This window comes from Prionailurus viverrinus, chromosome A3 (genome assembly GCF_022837055.1).
Source record: "Prionailurus viverrinus isolate Anna chromosome A3, UM_Priviv_1.0, whole genome shotgun sequence".
In the NCBI taxonomy this organism is placed as follows: Eukaryota; Metazoa; Chordata; class Mammalia; order Carnivora; family Felidae; genus Prionailurus; species Prionailurus viverrinus.
Genome location: NC_062563.1, coordinates 62,977,852 through 63,002,503, shown reverse-complemented (window position 1 = coordinate 63,002,503; position 24,652 = coordinate 62,977,852). Strand labels below are relative to the sequence as shown.

Here is a 24,652-nt window from a genome sequence, read left to right as displayed (position 1 = left end):
GTTTTAATTTTTTTTTTTCAACGTTTATTCATTTTTGGGACAGAGAGAGACAGAGCATGAATGGGGGAGGGGCAGAGAGAGAGGGAGACACAGAATCGGAAACAGGCTCCAGGCTCTGAGCCACCAGCCCAGAGCCCAACGCAGGGCTCGAACTCACGGACCGCGAGATCGTGACCTGGCTGAAGTCGGACGCTCAACCGACTGCGCCACCCAGGCGCCCCAGTTAAGCCACTGTTTAACTGGGGTGTCTGTTACTCGCAGCCACAAGCATCCTGATAAACTAGGAAAGAAAGAAAAGAAAAGAGAACACAAAGAAAAGGAATGTATGTAGACAGAATAATGCCCCACACTCCCATCCACCCCCCCACCAAAGACCTCCACGTCCTAATCCCCAGAATTTGTGATTATGTCACCTTGCATGATGAAAGATACTTTTGCAGATGTGATTATATTAAGAGGTTAGAGATGGAGGGACTATCCTGGGTTATCTGAGTGGGTCTAATGTAATCACAAAGGTTCTTATAAGGGAAAGAGGGAGGTGGGAGCAGCACAGGGAGAGAGATGTGCCAAGGAGAGCAGAGAGTTGAGTGATGTCCTTTAGCGATGGAGGAAGGGCCTTGAGCCTAGAAACACAGGTGGCTTCTAGGAGCTGGGAAAGAAAAGGAACACAGATTCTCTTCTCTAGTCCCCAGAAAAAAAATGCAGCTCTGACAATATTTTAATTTTAGCCCACAAGACCCATTCAGACTTATCATGTACAGAACTGTAAGATAATAAATGTGTGTCATTGTAAGCCCCTCTAAGTTTGTAGTAACTTGTTTTAGCAGCAATAGGAAACTTAACACAGCATGGCAATTAGAAAACCCAAAATAAGATGGCAGGAGTACGTACAAACATAGCAATAATTACACAAATATGAAAGGGTTGACTACCTATTAAATAACAGAGGCTCTCAGTCTGGAGATTTTTTTTTTAATTAATTAATTTATTTTGAGAGAGAGAGTGCATGCATGGGAAGGGCAGAGAGAGAGGAGAGAGAGAATCCCAAGCAGGCTCTGCATTGTCACCATGGAGCCTGACGCAGGGCTCAATCCCACAAACCGTGAGATCATGACCTGAGCCGAAATCAAGAGTCAGATGTTTAACTGAGCCACCCAAGTGCCCCTAGATGAGATTTTTAAACTCCAGCTATGTGCCATGGGTGAGAAAACACACTCACCTTTGATGGGAGGAGTTGCAAAGTCACACTGCAAGGGGTATGGATTTGAGAAGGGAAGGAGTTACTCTGGCATCTTTTTTTTTTTTTTTTTTTAAGTAATCTCTCCACCCATCGTGGGGCTCAAATTCACAACCCCGAAATCAAGAGTCGCATGCTCTACCGGCTGGGCCAGCCAGAGGCCCTGTGGCTTCTTTTTGATCCACTTATAATACCTGGAAAATATACAAACATATCAAGATATAGCAATATTAATAACATATCGATTAATATTCACATAATAAAGTTGAAGTCAAAGTGAAAGAAAACTAAGAGGAAATAGTTCATATTGACAAACACTACAACAAAAAGGTAAAATAGTCTTAAAGCTCTTTACATCTAACAACATAGATTCAAAATGTGTAAAGTAAAATCTGCTGAAAGTACAAGGAGAAACTGACCAAAAACTACCCTGGAGACTTCAGTGTGCTTCTCTAAGAAACCAAAATATTAAGCAGTTCAGTTTTTAAAAATAAGGATAATGACTATTTGGGTAACACAGTAGGTTGATCTAATAGAAACATTCAGAACTGCATTTTTAAAAAGTTTTTGTGTACTTATTTTGAGAGAGAGAGCACGCGCGCAAAAGTTGGGGAGGGACAGAGAGGAGAGACAGAATCCCAACCAGGCTCAGCGCCACTAGCACAGAGCCTGATACGGGGCTCAAACTCCCACACCACGAGATCACGACCAGAGCCAAAATCAAGAGTCAGATGCTTAACTGACTGCACCACCCAGGCACCCCTGAAACTGTATTTCTTGTTAATATTTATTTATTGGGAAAGCACAATCAGGAGAGGGGCAGAGGGGACAGAGGATCTGAAGCGGGCTCTGCACTGTCTGACACACTGACAGCAGCAAGCCCGATGTGGGGTTTGAACTTACGAACTATGAAATCATGACCTGAGCTGAAGTCGGACACTTGGCCAGCTGAGCCACCCAGGTGCCCCATGCATTTTAAGAGAAGAATACACATTCACAAAGTTGACCATAGGCTCAGCTGCAAAGGAAATATTAACACATCCCCACACCCAAAAATACTAATCAGACCATCTTCACTCACCACAGTGCAATAAAATAAGAAATGAAGAACAAAATGATAGCCAAACAACCACAAAAAAAGCCAACAACGAATATAAATCAACCGTATGTCTAGAAATTTCAAAACAGACTTGTAAAAAACTTCAAGAGATAGCAGACCCAGAGCATAGATTTCCAAATAACCAATACAGCTCATAATCTAGCCCTCCTATTTACATAAGGCTATTTGTTCTCAAAGATTTGCTGACTTATATGAAAGTGTGGGAAAGTGGGAGAGTCAGGGAGGCATAGACAGGCAAGACCCAGAGGGCCGGGAAAGGGATTGGCTGGAACAACAGGTTCTGTCAATCTGGAGATTGTAGGGATCTGACAGTTATCAACAGCCGGGTTTACCAAAGCCTAGAAGCATCTACTGAACTCAGTGACTTGGACAGGGGAGTCACTGGCATCCAGGGGAGGCCAGAGCAAGGCACTGGCAGGGAGGACAGTTTCTAGGAGCTTTGTTCCCAGTGCAGATGCCGTTTGCTTCTGATTCCGTGGTGCCAATGAGCTCCTCTGTGCAGAGGGGAGAGGTGGCCACTGCAGGTAGAGGTCTAGAAACTAGAAAGAGCCCTCAGGTCAACATGTAGGAGGATTCCGGCTGGCTGTGACTAAACAATGCCAAAACACCCAAATAAAACGGGAACTGTCATTTTTCTAAACTTTGGAGTCAAATGGTGCCCAACACTCAAACTAGGAAGGTTGCCAATTGAACAGATGTGGGGTTTTTTTATTATTATTATCTATACAGCACAAACTACAGGGCTTATTTGACAGTTACCATATAGCAGATTACTTAGCCTATGTTTAGGATTCATCTAGATAGCTCAGACCCCAAACATTCCACTTGTAGCCTCAATTATTCACGTTATTTGACTACATAAATTAAAACACAGGATAACTACCCTTCTTTCCTTTGTACTATGTAACAGAACACCTGTTGGGCTGAAATTTTTTTCCTTTTAAAAAAATTTCTTTTTAATATTTATTTTTGAGGGGGGTGGGAAGGGACAGAGAGAGAGAGGGAGGCACAGAATCAGAAGCAGGCTCCAGGCTCTGAGCTGTCAGTACTCCGAAGCGGGGCTCGAACTCACAAACCACAAAATCACAACCTGAGCCGAAGTGGACACTTAGCCGACTGAGCCACCCAGGTGCTCCTGAAGTTTTTTTCCTTTTAGTGTGAACTCATTCATGCCCTTATCCACACACCTACCTATCCATCCAGTTAACAAACATCCAAAGCAAACCTAATATATCATAGATTCCTGTCGCTTCGAGTGTCACTGTTCACATCTCCTCTGGATTACTTCTAGACAAGACAAAGAATACGGTTTCAGGTGTCATGGTGCCAAACTGTATTCCAGAAAAACATGCTTATCAAAAAAAGTTCAAAATAAATAACTAAAAAGAAAGAGGAGGGTGAAAGAGGGAAAAAGAGGTGGGGTGGAGAGGAAACAGGGGTGAGGGGTGCTCCCATCAGAGGTGGGTGGCATCCTTCTTGCCTCTCTGGGGTCTGATTTGCACAGGGTATTCTGTGTGTCTGAAGGTGCTGAGAAAAACAGCCGGTCCCAGGCAGCAGGGAAGGGGCAAGGTGAGCTAGGAGGGCAGGAGCAGGAGGAGTTTGAATTTTTTTTAATGTTTATGTTTATTTATTTTGAGAGAAGGGGGAGGGGCAGCGAGGAAGGAAGAGAGACAATCCCAAGCAGGCTCTGCATTGACAGCACAGAGCTCTATCCCACCAACAGTGAGATCATGACCCGAGCCAAAAGCCAGAGCCAGGAGCAGATGCTTAACGGACTGAGCCACCCAAGCGCCTGAGTTTGAACTTCTTAAACTCTATAATCTGGATTCTGCTGTCAGTGCCTGAGCTATTTTCCTCCTGCCCCACCTACCACCTCCCCACCTCACCCTCCTCCAACACAAAAGCACATTTTTTCCTAAGAATTCTGAGTCCGTAAGGAAAAAGAAGAAGCAGGTGTCCTGTTGTCTTCCCCTGCCCCGCACCCCCACCCGGATCTCCTGTTTCAAGCCGCCGGCACTGGTACAGGTTTGTCCGCCCACCCCATCCCCGGACCCGGAGATTCCTGAGGGCTGGGACACCGAGTGCTCGGTTCTTCATCTGCAAAACCCTCACAGAATTGTCATGTGACTTGAGTATGTCCCTAAGACACAGCAGGAGCTCAGAACAGTGAGGACGCCTCGTCGGTGCTCTGCTAGCCACCCGCGAACGTAGGACCTGCGTGCGGGTCCGGATCGCGCGCCGGTCCCTTCCCGGCTCTCCGCTCTCACCCAGCGTTGAGTCCGAGCCCAGCGAGCAGCACTCACTAAATCTGGGGACTCTGGCCTCACCGCCGTCCTCGAGGGAAAAGGGGCTGACATCAGTCGGTGCCAGTGGTGGCCGCTGTGCAACCCTAGGATGGCTGTGTAGACATTGCCATTTCTCGGATGCGGAAACAGAGGCTTCTATCCTCGGCCAGAACCTCCGAATTCAGATGCTCGGATTTTCAAATCCTCCTTCCTCCCATCACAGTCTGTCCTTCGGGGTCTCCCTGGGGTCCAGGCGGAAAGTCTGGGAACTGGAGACTGGGCACATTAGCGATCCTGCGTCTTAGGGCCCGGCGATATGCGTGGCGCCCTAGCACGTGCAGGGGGTTGAGCCCCCAACCCGGCGGGAAGCAGGGACGCCCCCACCACACGCACCGCTTCCCCCGCCAGGAAGCCGCCTGGCGGAGGCTGGGCAGAGGTAGCCCGGGGAGGCGCGGGGGGCGGCGCGGGGCCGGGACCAAAGTCCGAGAGGGGCCACGCGCGGTCCGCTGCCCAGATACTGTGCAGTCGCGAGGCGGGGGATGGGAGGGTATCCCGCCCTTTGACCCCCGGGACGCCTAAGAACAATGCGGCCAATGGGCCGCTGGGCGGAGCCGAGCCCCTCCTATACCCGCGGGGTGCACGCGGTTCCATATTGGGCTCCCGGGCTGCCATGGCGCGTCCCGTGAGGGTGAAGACTTGGGTGGAGGAGAACCGGGCCTCCTTCCTGCCCCCGGTCTGCAACAAGCTCCTGTGAGTCCCAGGGACGCTCCCGTCCTTCTGCCCTCTACCCTCACCTTTCCCTCCTCCGTCTGCACGCCGCATCCCTCACCCTCCAGTGCCCAGTTCCTTGATCCAGAAGTCTGCCATCCTCTTGTGCCTTCAGGGGAGGGGGAGGGCAAGCTGTTCCGGGTTCCACCGACCTCATCTGTTCCTCTTTCTGGTGACTCTGCCTGGGAGATTGTGACCTTGACTTCTGAAGATGGCTGAGTGACCGAGCCTAGGAGAGATGCAGATGGCACCTCACCACCCTTTCCCTGGGCTCAGTCTCCAACCCCCAGTGACTCTCAGAAGTTTGGGGAGGTGGTTTTTCCATGCCTCAGAATTGCAGTAGAACCTGCAGGCAGAGGGTGATGTCAGAGGAGCAGCTCCTGTGGGAGGATTTTGATTTGGTGCTCTCGCAGGCTTCTCTTTGCAGATGGACACACACGCCCACCTGGCCCTCCCCTGTGGCCCCTTCACCTCCCTCCCCTCCTCCCGGGCCCTGGGGCCCTGCCTGGTGTGCTCCCCAGCTCCCCGCTGACGCTCCCATGTCTTCAGAACATCCCCAACGGCCTGGCACCCCAAACCGCATGGCCACAGTCACACACTTTGACAAGCTAGACACTGTGCCCAGTGTTTTTACACCCTCTCACGTAGTTCTCACACATTACCTCCATGAGGCAGGATTCTGGTAACTCTCCCAGTGTCCCACAGCTAGTGCAGGATGGGATCCAGACTCCAGCCCATGGAAGGGCTCGACTCCGAAATCCACGCTCTAGGTCACTGTGCAGCATTGCCATGGCTCATGGCCAACATCCCCCTCAAAGCAGGGTGTCTTCTACCACTGATGTTGCTCTCACCCCTTTCTTCCACTTCATCTCTGTACAGCCTGGTTGTAGGTCCCCCAGTGTGCCCTAACAGTGTCTCGCCTCCCTCTACTCTTCCCCAGCCCTCTGGCCACTGCTCTGGGTCCACCCTTGTCCCTTCCAGCCTGGGTGGTAGGGACTGCTCCTGCCTCCAGCCCCCCCACCCTAGCATGGCCTCCAACACGGCCCAGTATTAACAATCACAAAAGGCAGGCCCTGCCTTTATTCATTCAGCAGGTATTCACTGAGTACTTAGTACATGCCAGGTACTGTTCTGGACACTGGAGATGCAGCAGAAAACAAACTGACAGTCACTTCCTGGTGGCACTGACATTCGGTGAGAGGAGGCAACCAATAAATACAAACAGACAAGGGGTGGAGGCTGGCAGGCATAATGGGCCACAGGGCGGAATAGAGCTGCAGGCCCTCCACTGTGTTTGCTAGGGCAGTCAGGAAGTGTCTGCTCCAGGCCTCTCCTAGCTCCAGGTGGCTTGGTGGCAATCTTTGCCTTCCTTGGCTTCTGCTGCGTCACACTGATCTCTGTCCTCATCTTCACAGGGCACTCTTCCTGTCAATGTATCTGTGTCTAAATCTCTCCCCTTTTAATAAGGATTAGAGGCCTACCCTACTCCAGGGTGACCTCATCGTGGCTTAACCAGTTATATCTGCAATGACCCTAGTTCAAAATTAGGTTACATTCTGACGTCCTGGGGGTGAGACTTCAACATATGAATTTGGGGTCAGGTGGGTGGGGTCATATGAAATGGCTGGGGGGCTTTGAGCAGAGGAGAGACATGATCTGGCTGATGGGTTGAAATAGTTCTTGAGTGGGCTCATTCAAGGACTTTCCATATGTACCTAAATTATACAAAGTTGATTTGAAAAAGAAAAACTTTCCTAGGCTCCCTGGCACCCCTCAGGCCAAGATCAAACTGCTTAGCTGAGCTTTTGTGGCCTGGGGTGACCTGGTTCCACCTTCTTGTCATTGCTCCCCAAGACCACGCCCACACCACCAAGACCCCCAACACTTCCAGTCTCAGGCTATCTGCATCCAGCTTTCCCCTCCACTCCTTTCCCTAATTGCCTCACAGCTTCAAGCCAGCAGTTTCCAGGAGCAGAGTCTGTCTCATAATCAGACAGCTTAGGGAGAGGGGGTTAGATAAAGGTCATTTTACCCCTCCACTGCCCCCAGGCCCAGGAAGTGGTGCCTGTGGTTTGCTCTCCTGTAATTGGAGATCTTGAACAAGGCCAGGGATCCTGGTTGACGAAGCGATCGATCCACCACCATGCTGCTCCCCCAACTAGGTCAGAGGATGTTGGGGACACACACACAAATACACCGAGACATACAGAAGGACACAGGTACACACGTATAATCTCAGACACACATAGACACACTCTTGGATAAACAAGGCCTTACTGGGATGACAGGGGAGGGGGACAAATGTCAGAGATTACAGGGACAATGATGCAGAAACAGCCCTGTCGCCTCTCCCAGGTGTACCCAGGCTCCTTTCAGGCCCCCCACAGGCCCCAGCACCCCTCCTGTCCTGTCCCACGAGCTGATTCAGGACCTCTCCCCCTTGTCCATTGCAGGCACCAGGAGCAGCTCAAAGTCATGTTCGTCGGGGGCCCCAACATCAGGAAGGACTACCACATCGAGGAGGGTGAGGAGGTAGGCCTTCTACTGCCCCCCTTTTTTTAATAGCCCTGAAGGAGGGGGACGCTTCCCAAGCAGGAGCCAGAACCTGTGGACAGAAAGGAGGTGGTCAGATGGCTGATGGATGAAGGGGGCTTGATTGAAATCACAGGACAAAACTGCTGCCTGGAAGTTAGGGATACACAGTGGCACATCTAACAGCTCCGTGCTCCAACTCTGCTGTGGGAGCCCCCAGAAAGAGCCCGGACTCTGTGGGTATGAGAGGGAGGCTGTAACTGTTGGGCATCACCCCTGGTCCCGGACACAGGGGCCGTCCATGTGCCAGGTGGGAAGTCCTGATCCCCTCTTCCTAAAATCTGAATATGAAAGATTGGCCTCCCAACTGAGACCTGCATGCTGAGAGGGACCTGGGTGCTCCACTCTGGTCTCAGGAGCCTAGTTCTCCAGGAAGGGTTGGGGCCGGGAGGCCCCCTCCTTATCTAGAGGGCCAAAGACATATCAGTTCCTAGGAGCTGTTTGACAGAGGGGAAGGTTGGGTGGGGGGAATTTGCACCGAATACCCTTTTGTACCTTGAATTTTGAACTGTGTTTTTGTACTGCCTACCTACCCGAAAGTGAACAAACAAAAGTAAAATTAAAAGAAAAAGATGAAGGGTGCCTAGGTGGCTCAGTAGGTTAAGCGTCCGTCTTCAGCTCAGGTCATGATCTCGCAGTTCATGAGTTCGAGCCCTGCATCCAGCTCTGTGCTGACAGCTCAGAGTCTGGAGCCTGCTTCGGATTCTGTGTCTCCCTGTCTCTCTGCCCCTCCCCCACACATACTCTGTCCCTCTTTCTCTCTCTCAAAAATAAATCAATAAATAAATAAACATTAAAAAAATTAAAAAGGAAAAGAATCTCTCTCCCTCTCCCTCTACCCCTCTCCAGTGCCCTCTCTCACTCTCTCTCTCTCAAAAAAAAAAAAAAAAAAAAAAAAAAAGGAAGAAAAAGATGGGGCGCCTTAAAGAGGGACACAGGTGGGTTTCCAGCTCTCAGGATCTCTGGTGACAAAAGATCAGGATAGGGAACTCCCACCCACCTCCTAAGGGCCCTGATGCAGAGTTTCAAGGTCCAGAGTCCAGCCTCCACCCCCACTGCTGGCCTCTCAGCCACAGCCAGAACTGGAAGGAGCATAGGAGAATCTTTCACTCAACAAATATTTACAGAACACCTGGGGGGGGGGGGGGGCAGGGAGGGGGGTAAGGACCCCGGGCCAACAGCCTTGCAAAGCAGCCTTGCAAAGCTGGCCAGCCCTTCACCTCTCCTAGCTCTCCTAGCCTAGCCACCTGCTTCTCAGCACACCTCACGGGAAACTGTTTTCCTCTGTGGGAAAAATCAGCAGGAAAATCCTCAAAGACAAGACAGGATGGGATTGGGAGTGGCCACCAGGGGGGAAACTAGGCCTGTTGCAGGGTTTCTTTGCCTGCCTCGGTGAGCCTCAGGCCCCTCATCTGGTTTTCCAGAGGCTTCTGCTCAATTATCCCTGGTGTCAGTGCCCACCTTTCCTTTCTCCCTCCCTCTTTCCTTCCCCTGGCCCCTCCCACCTCTACCCCATACTGCACTTTTGGGTCTCCCCAGGCTGCTCTGGTAGTACAGATGGGCGTCCACTGAGAGGCCCAGGCCAAGCAGTGATCAAGCAGAATGGCTAGCAGATGAGGAGGGCTGGCCTGAGTAGGTATCCCCTCTCAGGAGGGACACTCAGGTGACTGGGAGGAATTTGGCTCGAAGTGGGTTTGTGACAGCTTGTTCTCATCCTAAAGTTGGGGAGAGCACCAGCCACAGGCCCTGGGAGGCTGCAGAGCTGAGGGTCAGCATCTTCTCTGCTCCTAACCTATCCTCACCCAGGCTGTGCTATGGGAGCCGCCCGAGGCCCAGGGTCCAGGCTCCTCCTTGGTGAGAAAAAAAGGCATCCCTGAGCCACATTTTCTTCCTTGCTGAGCTCAGGCTTCTGCAACAGCCCTTCAGGGTCCCCAGCTTCACCCACCACATGTATTCCATTTACCCCACTAACTGTGGGGGTATCACGGTGGCCGGGGGAGCCAGCACAAGCTCCAGAGCTACACACAGACTCAGGTCCAAAGTGTAGCTCCAGGACTAACTGGGCGACCTTGGGCAGGTTGCTTCACTCTGAGCCTTTTTCTTTTTTTCCTTTCTATAGAAAATGGGGCTAATAATACCTTTGGAGGCTGTGGTAAAGATTTCTGATAATGTATATGAGAGTGCTTGCACAGACCCTGGGACACAGTAAGGGGGCACTTCTTCTTACCTGAAGGGCTCACTGAATTCCCCAGTGAGCGTCTCAGCCAGCCTCCTGCCCCCACACCAGAAACCAGCTATTCTGTCCCAGGTACTTCAGTCATCACTTGCATATCAAGATGTGATCCTGTGTGTCCCCAGCACACCCATCTGTAGCATGTGTCAGAGGAGGCTGGGGGCTCGGGGCAGGAGTGACAGAACTGCTCATAAAGGTCTTCAGGAAGTTTCTCAAGTTTCTGGGTCAGAACTCCAGCCAAGGACCTGGAAGAGGGATGGGGGAGGGTCTGAGCCTGTCTGCTGTCCTGTCCCACAGGTGTTTTACCAGTTCAAGGGTGACATGGTTCTTCAAGTCCTGGAGCGAGGAAAACACCGGGATGTGACCATTCGGCAGGGAGAAGTGAGGCTGGGCCCCAGGGGACGGGTGGTGAAGGACCACGGAGCAGAAACCCATCGTCCACTCATCCTGAGTTTGGTTGGAGTGTGTCCTCCCTGCCCTGTCTGGCCTCCCTTCCTGGTCCTCAGGCCCTTCCTCCTGTGAACTTTCCATCCTCAGTAAGGCCTGACATTCCCTCCAGTTCCCAGCTGGAGGCTGGCAGAGAGGTGGGCTGGGTGGACCCTGTGGGTCGGTTGGGGAGGCCAGGACACTGCGGGCATCAAGGTCTCTGGGAGGGGATTGCATCCTTGCTGGCACCTTGTCCCCACCACTGCAGATATTCCTCCTGCCCGCTGGGGTACCCCACTCTCCGCAGAGGTTTGCTGACACTGTGGGGCTGGTCATTGAACGGAGACGGCTGAAAACCGAGCTAGATGGGCTCAGGTAAATGGGCCTTGTCTGGGGGTCTTGGGCAGAGACAGGGGGCAAGCAGCAGAGGAAAGAACACTAGACGGACCTGAGAAAGCACTTCCTAGCCACTGAGAGGGTTGGAAGCAGTGCAGCCCCTGTGTTTGCTGGCTGACGGGGACAGGGTAGGGGAGGTGGTGGCGTGCAGTTGATGATGGGGTTAGGGAAGGATGCCCTCTTGACCCCCTGGGAGCCCATTCAGCCTAAAGGCTCCAGCTGGGACCGGAACCTGTGCTTCGCACACTGAGGTCTGCAGGGATTTGGGAGTGGGGATGCCAAAGTCAGAGCCCCCTGGCCAGGGCAGCCAGGCACACTGCTGCTCCTCCCAGCCTCCAACCCCAGGATTTATTCAGTCTCTGCCAGGATGCCCTTGGCTTATTTCTCTACCCCAGCTCATTCCACAACCAGTGCTAACATGTGTATGACACTTGCTAGAGCACCAGGCAGGTGCTTCAGGTGTATTTATCCATCTAACCCACCAGGGATCCTATGGGGTAGGTACTGTTATCATCTGTACTTTATAGACAAAGAGACTGGGCACAGGGAAGTTGAGTTTGCTAGAAAGTGGAAGAGCTGACATAGTAGAGAAATAGGAAATTAGGGTCAGGACAATCTAGATAGGAGCGTGAGTAAGCACCAAGGAAGGGACAGGGGGGCCTGGGTGGCTCAGTCAGTTGAGCATCTGACTTCGGCTCAGGTCGTGATCTCGTGGTTCGTGGGTTTGAGCCCTGCATCAGGCTGTGCACTGACAGTGCAGAGCCTGCTTGGAATTCTCTCTCTCCTTCTCTCTGCCCTTCCCCTGCTTGTGCTCTCTCTCTCTCAAATAAATAACTTAATTAATTAATCAATTAATTAATTAATTAATTAAAATTTAAAAATAAATAAAATAAAATAAATAAAACTGAAGGAAAAAAGTTTAAAAAAAGCACCAAGGAAGGGACAAACACCAGTGCTGAGGGGGGGCACTCTTTCTATAGCTGAGTTCCCACTGGGTTCCAATTAGTCACCTAGTTATTATCTGATGCAGCCTGTGGCTCAGAAGGACACAGATTTGTCCAAAAGCTAAACTATTTTTTTTTGTTTTTTAATTAAGAAAATTAAAATTTCTCAACAAATTCCTGACATCAGGATACTTTGCCCCGTATTTTCTGTTACAATGGATATTTTTTAATGCTTCCCTTTTTTCTAATCACCTGTCTTGAAATCAGGAAAAGTAAAAGAAAGAAAATAAACAAAGTTAAAATTATTTGTCAGGAAAGGGGTAAATTTTGTTATGTGAATGATATCTCAATAAAACAAATAATAATAAAGAGAAAACCAAGGCGCCTGGGTGGCTCAGTCTATTAAGCATCCCACTCTTGGTTTCAGTTCAGGTCATGATCTCACACTTTGTGAGTTCCAGCCCCACATCAGGCTTCAAGCTGACAGCTCAGAGCCTGCTTGGGATTCTTTCTCTGCCCCTACCCTCCCTGCTTGCTCTCTCTCTCAAAACAAATAAATTAAAAAAAAATTTTTTTTATTCTCTCTCTCTCTCTCTCTCCCTCTCTCACTCTCATTCTCTCTCTCTCTCTCTCTCTCTCTCTCTCTCTCTCTCTCTCTCTCTCTCCCCCTCTGCCCTTCCCTGCTCAGGCATATGCTCTCTCTCTAAAAAACAACAACAAAAACCCCCTTAATGTTAGTGGTTGCATATACTGATCTACTGCATAATGGTCTGTTGTAGAAACAGAGGCCTGCCTTTCAATTCCAAAATAATTTTTCACATGGGCTTTATATAGGGAGTCTTTAGTGACAGAGTGGACAGTGTCCTCAGTAACATTTTTATAGCAAATTCAATAACAGATTTTATCTGGATGCCTTTTTTTCCCCTTAAGATTTATTTTTAAGTAATCTCTACACCCAATGTGGGGCTCGAACCCACGGCCCCGAGGTCAAGTCACCTGCTCCACCGACTGAGCTAGCCAGGTGCCTCTGGCTACTTTTGACCCTTAGTAAAAGCCAGGGACTCAGCATTAAAATGCCACTCTGAAGGCATGCTTCCTGTGACCAGCTCCATGCCAGGATAGAACGTGAGGTGCCAGACGAGGTGGATGCAGCGGGTCTGTAAACCATGTCCCATGAGCAGGACCATTTCTCTTTTTCGGGAGGGGTTGAAAAGTGGACAGAGCTGGCCTGGGCCCTGGGAGCTGAGGCTGAGGTTAGACATTCGGTCAGCGGAAGTGCTGCACACACAGGGCCCTGACGCACGGCCCCCATCTGCTAGCGGAGGAGCTCACCGAGCCAGGCTGGGGATTGGGTGGGCTTCCAAGAGTTTCCTAGAGACTGTGCGCCCGTGCACAATGACCTCCCTCTGGAGAAGAGGTCTAGTGCTTTGCTCCAATTCTCAAAGGCATCCATTACCCTTCAAGGAGCAGGACACCTCATCTGGGGGGCATCTTCTGCATGTTGGATTCTTAAGGTTCCGTGCGCTCTGATCTAGAGCTCAGCAGGCAGGCAGAGCATCCAGACACAGGCCCCGTATTCAGGCTCAGCCTTGGCTTCCTCTTTGTAATTGATGTTTTCTGTGTTTCTAAGACTCTCAGATCTTGTAATGCTATGTAATCCTTGCCAAGTTACCCAGCTTCTCTGAGCCTCAAAGTTCCTATCCATTTTGTAAAGTTTGGGGAACCAGGAAGGCAAATGGGGTCAATAATACCCACTCCGGAATTTGAGGTACACAGTGCTTTTGGGAGAGCCAGGTTTGGGCAAGCAAGCATTGGCCACTAGGGTGTGCTAACAGGGTGAAGCAGGCAGCCAGCTCTGCAGGGCTAGCTGGGGTCCAGACTTCCACAAGCAGAGCCAGGCTGCCTGAGGCTATCCAGGTGGGGAGCTGGGTTGCCTGTCCTTCGCTCTGGCAGGTACTACGTGGGGGACACCACGGACGTCCTGTTTGAGAAGTGGTTCTACTGCAAGGACCTTGGCACACAGTTGGCCCCCATCATCCAGGAGTGAGCCCCCAGCCCAGCCCCTGCATCTTGCTCTCTGAGGCCCCCTGCACCGGCCGGGAAGGGCAGACCCATCCCAGCGATACTGTGTAGAAGTAGCCCCCACATTGGAGCCATCATGCCTGGGATTTGGTGGGGGAGGTCGGCCCTCCTGGGGTGGGAGGGCCTGGGGGGGGAGGAGGGGACTGCTCCATGGGGCTGGAAGCGAGGGGAACCCACAGCAAGTTGTGGGGGGCCTACGAGGGTGTGGGCTCCCACACCTGAGAGTATACGAGTATGTGTGTACATGTGTGTCTCACTGGCCACTCCTCCTCCCCATTTCTCCCTGCAGGTTCTTCAGCTCTGAGCAGCACAAAACAGGAGAGCCCATCCCTGGTGAGCCCCCTGAACCACCTTTCCTCCTCCCTCTCTGCTTTCCCAGAGTAGAATAGGTCTTGGCCCAGAGTGCCAGTCTCCTTTTGAGGACTCTGCCTAGTACCCAGAGTGTGAGATCATGGCACCAAATAGTACCCTCCACATGGCTGTTTGGGGCTTGAGCTGGCTCCAGAGCCCTTTCTGGTGATTTAGAGCTGGGACCCCTGGGCCTGCTGGGGCTGGGCAAGCTGGGCCAGAGGCCACTGACACAGCCGTGCTGTGGGTGCAGACCAGCTGCTCAAGGAACCGCCATTCCCCCTGAGCACCCGATCTGTCATGGAGCCGATGTCCCTGGAGGCCTGGCTGGATCGCCACCGCAGAGAGCTGCAGGCAGGCACACCCCTCAGCCTGTTTGGGGACACCTATGAGACACAGGTAATGAAGTCCTGGGCCACTCAGGACATCTACCTAGCAGCCCTAGGAAATGGTAACTAATCACACACACACACACACACACACACACACACACACAGAGTTTGGGAAGTTGTGACATGAACAGAGGCCTTCCTGTTTTCTCCTTGACTCAGAGAATGATGACTTTGCTATGAGTGGAGTACATGGTCTCAAGCAGTCTTTCTTTGCCTTCAGAGTAGGAGTTGCCCCATCTACTGACTAGTTCCTGAGGGTTTAGAGTTATCCCTCTATTAGGAATTCCTGAGTCTTTGGCCAGTGTTAGCCTGGGGAGCCAGAAGGAAGAGAGGTGCCTGGGGGGTGAGGGGTGGGTGGAGTGATGGACAGGGAGAGACCCACCCAAACAAAGCTGGCCTTCTTTCATTCAACATTTATTGAGTGCTTATTATGTGTCCGGCTTTGGTAGGAAAATTAGAGTCACTGCCTCGAAGAGTGTATGGTCTGATAAACAGACAAGTTCAACAATTACCATAATCACGTGGCATGTTATTTGATAGAGAAGCTTCAGCAACCCATAGGACAATAAAGGTGGAACCCAGGCTGGGAGGGAAGTCAGGGAAGACTTCCTGGAGGAGGTGATGTGTAAGCTGCATTTTAAAGCAAATTTAGGCATTTGCAAAAGGAAGAAAGGGAGACTGAGAGCATCCTAAGTGAGGGAGAAGCATGAGTAAGGGCATGGAAGCTTGAAACAGCCTGGCACTGCAAGTAGCTGAGGTTGGCAGGAGCCAGGAGTGGGGGCAGCAGGCACCATTGCTAGATGGCAGGAGTAGCAAGCAGTGCCCAGGTCCTGACAGGTCTCCTGGGCTGGACAAGGTGTAAGGATTTATCCTGGAGACAACAGAGCTTCCCCTAAGCATTAAAGCAGGGAGATGACGAATCCCCCTTCAGAAAGATCACTGTACTGTGTGGGGACAGGATCAGAAGGCAAGGGCAAGCGTGGAGGCGAGGAGACCTGCTAGGAGGCTCGTGCTTGCTTGTGCTTTACAGTTTGCCACTGGCACATCCCTTGCTGTTTGAATTAGACATTCTCGTGGAGAGATGCTCACTGGATACAGACCTGCCCTGAAAGGTCTGGCCTGCAGACACCTGAGCTTACATGGGGCTGTGAAAGCAGGTGCACACCACAAAGCCCCTCCCAGCCCATCAGGGCAATGGCCTTCAGCACCAACTGGCCTCATGGCCCCACCTTCCACCTCTTTCACACCCCTGCTCCCACCTGCTCCGGTTTATGGTGACAGGTATCTACTGAGTCCCACTCTGGGCCAGCAGGAGCGCAGCCTGCACAGTAGCTGTGTGCTTCCAGGCGAATGCAGGCCAAAGAGGTTCATCCCCACCCATCTCCTTCCTCATTCTTAGGCCAGAATCTCATGGAAGAAGGGAGGTGGGCACTCTGGGGAACTATGTGTGTGTGATACATAAGTCCACACTAGGCCGTGTACACGCAAGTGTGTGTGTCCCAAGTGTGCCCCTGGCAGTCATGCCTTCGCATGGGTCAGCAGTAGTTGTGATGGGCATCAGAGGAATCCGATGTGCATATGTGTGTGAAAGGCAAGCATGTGTGATCCCAGATAACATGTGGGCAGCTCTGTTCATCACGGATGCAGCAGGGAAGCCTGGGCCTGGCAGCCTTCCTCTCTGAGTCCCGGTCTTTGCTCTACACATGAAGATAAGGCTGTGCCTGGTGCTGTGGGCCTGGTGTCCGGGGGCCAGGTTCAAGACCATCTCCTGTGTGGGGCAGAAGCAACAGAAAGATGTATGTCACTTCCTACCAGGTGATTGTCTATGGACAAGGCAGCAGCAAAGGCCCAAGACAGGACGTGGATGTGTGGCTGTGGCAGTTGGCAAGTGGGGCCCCTGGGAGAGGGTGGTACATCCTTCTGCCCATGGGGACAGGCTGCTCCTGGACTTTGGACTCCCAGAGCCTGGGGCAGCTCCCAGGGCCTCCTTGCCAAGGCAGACTCAGGGACTCTTGGACAGGCGTTGAGGCCCAACAGCCTCCATTCAGTTCTCCTGCTCCTCTTTCCCAGGAGGGCTCCTCTGTGGTGACAATTGGGGAACAGCGCCTGAGCCTGGCCCCCGATGATAGCCTCTTGGTGCCAGCTGGGAATGCGTGAGTGCACGGGAGGACTTTCCCCCAGCTGTGGGAGCCTGCTCCTTTCTCTGGGATCCTCAGGGCCCACCTGTCTGACCCCTGCCCACCCGTGTCTCCACAGGTATGCCTGGGAGCGAGGGCAAGGCTCTGTGGCCCTGGCTGTGACTCAAGATCCTGCCCGCAAGAAGCCCCTGGGGTGATCCTCTGAATGTGGCCCCAAAACAGCCTCCCCCCCACCATCAGTCTCCTGCCCTCTCTGCTTCTGCATGTACCACTGCTGAGCCACTCAGCGTCCTGGAGCCGGACCCTGGACATCATCATCATCCTCTCAGCTGAGATGCCAGGCTCTTGGGGGGCTGGTCACACCCCTTCTCCTCTAACAGCTCTCTGCTCACTGCCCTGCACGGTTCTGCTAGCTGGTCTGCTCCTTGAGGCGGGGCTGCCTCTCCATCCCTCTGTTCCCACATACTCAGCACAGCACTTGCCTGCCACCAAAAAGGCCCTCAATAAAGGCTTCCTGGTGGACACTCATGTATCCGCATGTACACAGACTGTCACTAATGGCAGACCTTGTGTGCTCCTGTGACTGTGTGTGTGTGTGTGTGTGTGTGTGTGTCTGGGGTGGTGGGGGGCACTGGGTGACAGTCCAGGATGTGAAGGCAGAGGCTGGCGCGAACTTGGGCTGCAGCAGGGCATTGCTCTGTGCGGGAAATGAAGGGAGAACACGGGAATGTCCCAGGGAGGCCCCGTGTGCAGGGCCAAGCGGCCATGAGAAAAGGAGTTTGTCCCTGGTGCCCAGGGCAGATAATCCAAACAAATGATAAAAATTAGATGTTTTTCTGAACTTTAGCTCTGCGCTAGGGAATTCCCTAGAAGTTTTTACATACATTATCTCATTGAATCCTCACCATACTCTAGGAAGCTCAGAGAGGTTTTGGAAACCAGCAGCTCTGTTTCCAAGCAAGGCCTGTCTGCATTCAAAGCTCAGGCTGGTGGGCTTACCACCCTGCACTCTGCAGTCACAGCCTGTCTCCCTCAGCCTTGGCCAGATGGGAGCCCAGGACAGGGGAGAGGCCTGGAGGCTCTGAGAGAGAAAGAGACCAATGGCCACTGTGCCCAAAACCCAGAGGCCTTGGCAGAGTTGGCACACGTGGCACTCTGCTGACCCCAGCCCGCTGGCAAAGGGGATGTCAGGTCCTGCAGCCTGGAACCGCAGCCTCCTTTGGTGCTGTCCCAGGTTATCAGGAGCTTGAGACCCTCGTGTCCGTGCACAGGCCTGGCCCCATGGCTTCCTGAGAATACCACGCAGTGGAGGAGCAGGACTTGCACCTTGTCTGAAGACAGCCCCAGCCTCCACTCCTCTCTCTGTAGTGAATGCTGGGTAGGGATGGAGTGGGGTAGACAGTGGACAGGGAATCTGGAAGGCTCTAAGGATTGTTCTGTCTGGGGGAGAAACATCCAGGTCCCAGGTCATGGCAGCAGAAATTGGCAGGGAGCCCTCTGCCTGTGGGAGGTATTTCATCCTGTACATGGACTCTGGACCATCGGGAACCTGGGAGTAACGACAGCAGGCTGGCAGGGCACAACAGGCTTATTCCACGAGGCCGTGAGCACCACAGTCAAGGTATTGACTGGACTGCCCACTGCGCTCGCCTGGAACAATGTTCTGTTGGCCCCACACTCCCTTGCCACCAGAGCTGGTGAGGGCAGGGACACAACCGCCCAGTCTGTATGTAATGGGGTGGGGGCTGATGTCCAGGGTGGCCTGCATGATCCTGAGCTATGGGTGCCAGGACCAGCTCCAGCCTTCAGGCAAGCAAATGTCTGATCCCTCAGGGCTATGAACACTTTTCCCCACCTTACCCCAGCTGGGCCTTCCTCCCACTTCAGGGTCCTCTTGGGCTTCCATCACCCCACTGCTGAGCCTTGCTCTCCTCCCCTGCCCAGGGCAGCATAGACTTCCCCCACCCCCCTTCAGAAACCATGTGGCCAGGTCACTCGATGTAGGGCAGGGAGGGAGGAGGGAGGGCTGCAGGGGTGGGGGGAGCCTACAAACAGGAACGCTGGGTGTTTCTCAGTGGCTGCAAGGATGCTGATGAAAACCCCAGGATATTGAGTCATCGTGGTGGCCAGCTAATAGTGAGCATCATTCCACTCTGCCTTGAACACTATTGCAGGGGTAGAAAGACTGGAAACTTCTCTCAGGTCTGTGGCCTAAGCAGCCCATGGAATCTCATAACCTGAGCTCTTCCTCTCCCCTCCTTTCTCTCCCACCCTCTACTCTTCCTGCCTCCCTCCCTCCTTCCCTCTCCTCCTCTCCCTCTGCCTTCACCACAGACTGGGGGTCACCTGGAGAGGCCTCAGCTCCCTGCCACCCAGCCTCCTCCCCCATAGTATCTGCCTTCCTGGCACCAGCCCTGGGTGTGGAGTTTGTCCTGGGCCTTCTGGGGAACAGCTTGGCACTCTTCATCTTCTGCTTCCACACGCGGCCCTGGACGTCCAACACAGTGTTCCTGGTCAGCCTGGTCATTGCCGACTTTCTCCTGATCATCAACCTGCCCCTTCGTGTGGACTACTACTTCCTGCACGAGATCTGGCGCTTCGGGGCCACTGTCTGCAAAGTCAACCTCTTCATGCTGTCTACCAACCGCTCGGCCAGCGTGGTCTTCCTCACGGCCATCGCACTCAACCGCTACCTGAAGGTGGTGCAGCCCCACCACATGCTGAGCCGGGCTTCTGTGTGGGCAGCCGCCAGAGTGGCCGGGGGACTGTGGGGGGGCATCCTGCTCCTCAACGGACACCTGCTCCTGACTGCCCATACTAACCAGTCCTGCCTCAGTTACCAGCTGGGCAAGAACACCTCGGCCTCACTCCGCTGGCACCAGGCACTGTTTGTATTGGAATTCTTCCTGCCACTGGCACTCATCCTCTTTGCCATCGTGAGCATCGGGCTCACCATCCGGCGCCGCAGCCTGGGTGGGCAGACAGGCCCGCGGAGGGCCGTGCGCATGCTGGCCGTGGTGGTGGCTGTCTACATCATCTGCTTCCTGCCCAGTGTCATCCTTGGCATGGCTTCCATGGTGGCTTTCCGCCTGCATGTCTGCCACATCCTCAACATCTGCTCCCAGCTCTTCCACGGCTCCCTGGCCTTCACCTACCTCAACAGTGTCCTGGACCCTGTGCTCTACTGCTTCTCAAGCCCCAACTTCCTCCGCCAGGGCCGGGCCCTGCTGGGCCTCAGCCAGAACTGGCAGGGCTCAGCCAGCGATGAAAGTTCCTACCAGCCTTCTGCTAGGTACTGGGAGGCCTCTAGGAAGGCAAAGGCTACAGAGAAGCTGCAGGCGGAGGTCTCACTGGAGTCATAAGGCCCGTCTCAGGACAGGGGTTTGCAGTGCCATGGAAGTAAGGACGGCCAGGATCTGACCTGGGGGGATGAGGTCACTCCCCAGACTATTGCCAGCTCAGGGTGCCTCACCCAACTGGACATCTGCAGGAACCAGTTGGGTGACAGGAAAGAAAAGGGTTTTGACCTTACAGAGCAGTGTATCCTGGATGATGTCCCCAGAGCACAGGAAAAGAGCACTATGGCAGGTGGAGACAGGCAGAGCCTGTGTCAGCTCCACCCCAAAGGGCTACACAGCTGCCCAGTCCATGGGCCAGAGTGTGATGACTGTGAGAGCACAGGTCTTGCTTTAGAGATTGGGCCTCTGCATTTTCTCTTATCTCATTTGTCCCTTTCAATGCTAATAAACTTCTTTTTGAAAATGCAAGCTTGCCTCAGCTGTTCTAAGGAAAACCCAATGTCTTTGGGTCCATCTGGCCCTGGGGTTCAAAGTGAGTGCCCAAGATGAAGGGAAACTCAGGGGACACAGTGGGGAAGCCATCTGGGACACCATCCTTCCACATTGCTCCTGGGGCTCTGAGGTGGCCTTCAAGGCAGAACTTCTCTGGGTTACAGGAAGGGCAGCTTGTCTGGATCCCCAGGAGACCCCTGCTCCTCTTTGGCCTTCAGCACCCCTTCTGCGATCCTTGAGGTCTCACCCAAGGCACTAAGGGCCCAGCCCAGCTCTCCTCTGGAACAACAAGGAGATCTTCCACCTTGGAAGTTACTTCATCCAGGTCAGGCTCCTAGCTCCGCTTGGGCTCCCCCCACCCCACCCCTGCTAGCTTCCCTCAGCCCCAAGTACCCTTCCCTGGCCTTGGAACCTGTGGTAGCTGCTACCCCACCAGGACAGGACCCCAGGTGAGGACAGGGGCCTCAGAGTCACCAGGACTGACTTTCATAGCCCTCTCCCAGGACCAAAGCCACCTTGCCCACCTCCATCCCTTTGTTCTGCTCAGTATGCCTGTGATCAGTCTCTGAAACCACCTGGGCTAACCCATCCACTGGCCTGGGTCCTCCAGGCACAAGACATATACCTGGCGTGAATTAGGGTTTTTTGGTGGGTGAGGGGGGCAGTGGTTGGCCTTTCTGTCCACAGGGGAAGTTATTCTTTGGTAACTGCTTTTAGGCCAAATTCCTAAAATACTTATGCAGACCCAATCTGCATTTTCTACTCTAATCTCCTAACTGTAACCTGGGAAAACAACAAATTTTCTAATCTAGGTTGGGGGAGGGGGAGGCATAGCCTTCAAAGTTTCCAAAGGGCTACTTAGAGGTCAGTAGGGTCCCAAATATGCACCACCTGAACCCTGTGTGTCTCCAGCCCTGGCTACCTCAGAACAACGAATACACATGCACCTCCCTGCTGCAGGGACAGAAGAAGCTGGAACTACTTCTCCACTCATCACCTCACCCATGAACTTCTAGACTTTAGGTATAGGTTCTGATGAATGGGACCAAATCCCCTCTCCCCAATTCCCTTTGGAGTTTTAATCCAAGTGCAACCCTCTCATATCATAGACAGGGATGCTTTCCCTCTATTAAAAGTCTTCAAAAATGGAGGTCAAAGCCTAGGAGTCACTAATGTCCCAGGAGGGAGGCAACTAGGAGCCATGCAGATGTTGGGGTGGGAGATGGAGAACGTGTCAGGTGGAGGGAGGTGGCCTGGGGGACAATAGGTTGGATGGATACTGGAACCGATCTCCCTGGTGTATCTCCAGCCCTCTTTCCTTTTCTGAAAACACCAGCTGCTCTCAGAAACCTACAGAGAAACAGAGAACTCAAACCAAGGGTGTGCTGCTTGGACCCCTAACAAGGTGGCTCCTCATGTGTCCCTGCCCTCCATGGCCCCCTGCTCCATGCCTCCCTTCTTGCTGCTGTCTCTTTCACCCTCCTAGAGTCACTTCTAGGGACTCCCCACCTCTCCACCTTCTGCCATGGGGAAGAACGGGCCAAGACCGGCCCAACCCAACCTCAGCTTGATATTTGTTATTGCCAAATCAGGCTGGAGGCTGGGCTGGGGACTGAGCACTTTCTCATGGAGCCCCACCCCTAGGGTGCTAACACACACTGTGTGCTGAACGCCAGGCACTTCCCCTCTGGTACCATCTCTTTCCATGTTTGTACCAGCATGGGCATGGGTGGCTCTATGGGAAAGTGGGGCTCCATGTGCCATTTCCTCCCTCTTCTCTTTGCTGGCCCCTTCTCTACCCTATCATGTCCTCCCACCCTCAGCAACTGGGCTCACTTGCCCTGCCCCCACCTCCCAATTTAAGGGAGTAACCAAATGGTTCCCATGGCTTTCATGCAGTGCTCTCTCCCCTTTGAGGTGTCCTAGGGTAGAGATCAGTCACAGAGTTTGGGCCCACTCCTAACCTGCCCAGGATCCTCCTTGCCCCTCATCTTGACATTGGACTGTTCTCTCTCTGACGACTGAGCCACCCTGCCTTTCACAAGGTCCTTCCTGGTGTCCCTCATGGGAGAGAAGCAGGGATTCAGGCTGCCTCCACACTCCCTACATGGAAGGCCTCCCTGGTCCTAACCTGGAATTAATTCATCTGTGAAATGGGAACATTGATTTGGCTCTCATCCAACTCCAGAGGTTGGAGACGGAAACAACTGATATGCTTGAGTGCTGAGTGAAAAAGGTAATTATTACATAGTGGGGGAGTGGGGAGAAGGAATGAAAAGGGATGGAGGAAGAGGAAGAGAGGAAGGCAAACTGTGTTTAAGTGCAGAAAACTACAGGTGGGAGGGCTGCAACCATGGTGGTATAAGGTTGGCTGGAAGAAGGCTGATTAAAGATCCCATTTCCTAGGGGCCCCTAGGTGGCTCAGTCGGTTGGGTGTCTGACTTCGGCTCAGGTCATGATCTCACGGTCTGTGGGTCTGTGGTTTCAAGCCCTGCGTTGGGCTCTGTGCTGAAAGTTTGAAGTCTGGAATCTGCTTCGGATTCCGTGTCTCCCTCTCTGTCTGCCTCTCCCCAGCTTGTGCATGCTCACTCTCTCTCTCTCAATAATAAATAAGTTAAAAAAAAAAAAAAAAGATGCTATTTCCCACATTTGGGTTCCAAATGGCATTTTGGCCCCTGGGGTGAGCTACACTATTCAGTGTGAATTTGGAGAAGGGCCTTCTCTTCTTTCTCCTAATGTCCCCTGTGAGATGAGCAAATGGCATCTATGACTTGAGTCTGGGGAACTTCCGTGCAGGGGGAGGGAAGGCAGGGCTGGGCTGTTGGCTCATAGCCACTCATCCTCCAGCGTTTACTGGGCTCCCACCAGTAAACAGACACTAAGCTAGAGGAAGATGATATGACTCTGACCTTGAGACCCTCTAGGCCAAGCCTGGGAGCGGTTGATCTGCAAGTGGATCAAATGCAGCCCAACCCAGTGTAATCCAAGGTTTGGGAGGTAGCAAGTCATAGCCAGGAGCAGTCAGAAGAGCTAACTGCCTGGTGTCAATGAGGTAATGCATGTGAGCTGAATCCCGGAGGATAAAGAAAGGAGCAATGGGAACGGCATCCCTGGCACAGGGCACAGCACTGTGAAGAGCTGGCATACAAGGGAGGATGAAGTCACTGAGGCAAGAAAGGAGGGGGCCTGGGAACAGAGTTAGGGACAGGCATGAAGGTAGGCTGAGCCACTAAGCACACCACATTCAGAATGTGATCCAAAAGACAGGGACCAATCATCCACAGAGGGGTCCACATCAGCAAAGTCCTGTGGCAGCAGGATCAAAAACAGCCCCTGGCAGGAGCACGTCAGTTGAGGTTACAAAGCAAGTAGCAATAACTGTCAGGCTCCCTGTCTGTGAGAGTGCCTACTGAAACAATATGCCGTTTTAGAATTCATGGGGGTGAATGATTCCTGCTTCTTGCAACCATTGATTCTGACTAAAACATGCGTTAGAAAGGACCATAAAAAGGTAATGAACATGTTTCTGCATTATAATTTGCTATGACCCCATTCCTATACTCCTGAAATTTAAGATGGCTATCATTTAAATAATTTAATCTTCATCTCTCACTTCATTGGACTCACCCAAGTCAGCGAGACCAAAGTTGGAAGGGAAAGAATGCACCCTGTCTCTACACAGGATGGTAGCAAGATGAGCCCACGTGCACTAGGACACTTCATGTAGACTACCAGAACCATGGCTTCTACCCATACAGGGTTCCAATGCTAAGTGGAGGGACCTGGAATTCAAGAACAGGAAGGAAGGTCCTCAAGGGTACAAGTTCACAAATAACCTGGAGGTTGGAATTCATTCATTCATTTCTGTCTTTATTTACTTATGGGAGGGGATAGAGATAT

The 24,652-nt window shown here is 52.6% G+C and overlaps 2 protein-coding genes across 2 annotated transcripts; both read left to right on the top strand.

Moving 5' to 3' along the window:
* The first annotated feature begins 5,137 nt into the window (after positions 1-5,137).
* On the top strand, positions 5,138-17,443 carry HAAO (3-hydroxyanthranilate 3,4-dioxygenase). Its single transcript, XM_047851183.1, has 10 exons — positions 5,138-5,392; positions 7,864-7,942; positions 10,533-10,616; positions 10,930-11,036; positions 13,955-14,044; positions 14,373-14,416; positions 14,685-14,830; positions 16,639-16,707; positions 16,894-16,976; positions 17,080-17,443. The coding sequence occupies exons 1-10, from the start codon at positions 5,313-5,315 to the stop codon at positions 17,156-17,158; spliced, it is 861 nt and encodes a 286-aa protein (XP_047707139.1). The 5' UTR covers positions 5,138-5,312; the 3' UTR covers positions 17,159-17,443.
* A 1,637-nt stretch (positions 17,444-19,080) lies between these two features.
* On the top strand, positions 19,081-20,728 carry OXER1 (oxoeicosanoid receptor 1). The gene has a single exon (XM_047851182.1). It carries the CDS (start codon positions 19,184-19,186, stop codon positions 20,321-20,323), a length of 1,140 nt encoding a protein of 379 aa, XP_047707138.1. The 5' UTR covers positions 19,081-19,183; the 3' UTR covers positions 20,324-20,728.
* The last annotated feature ends 3,924 nt before the right edge of the window (positions 20,729-24,652 follow it).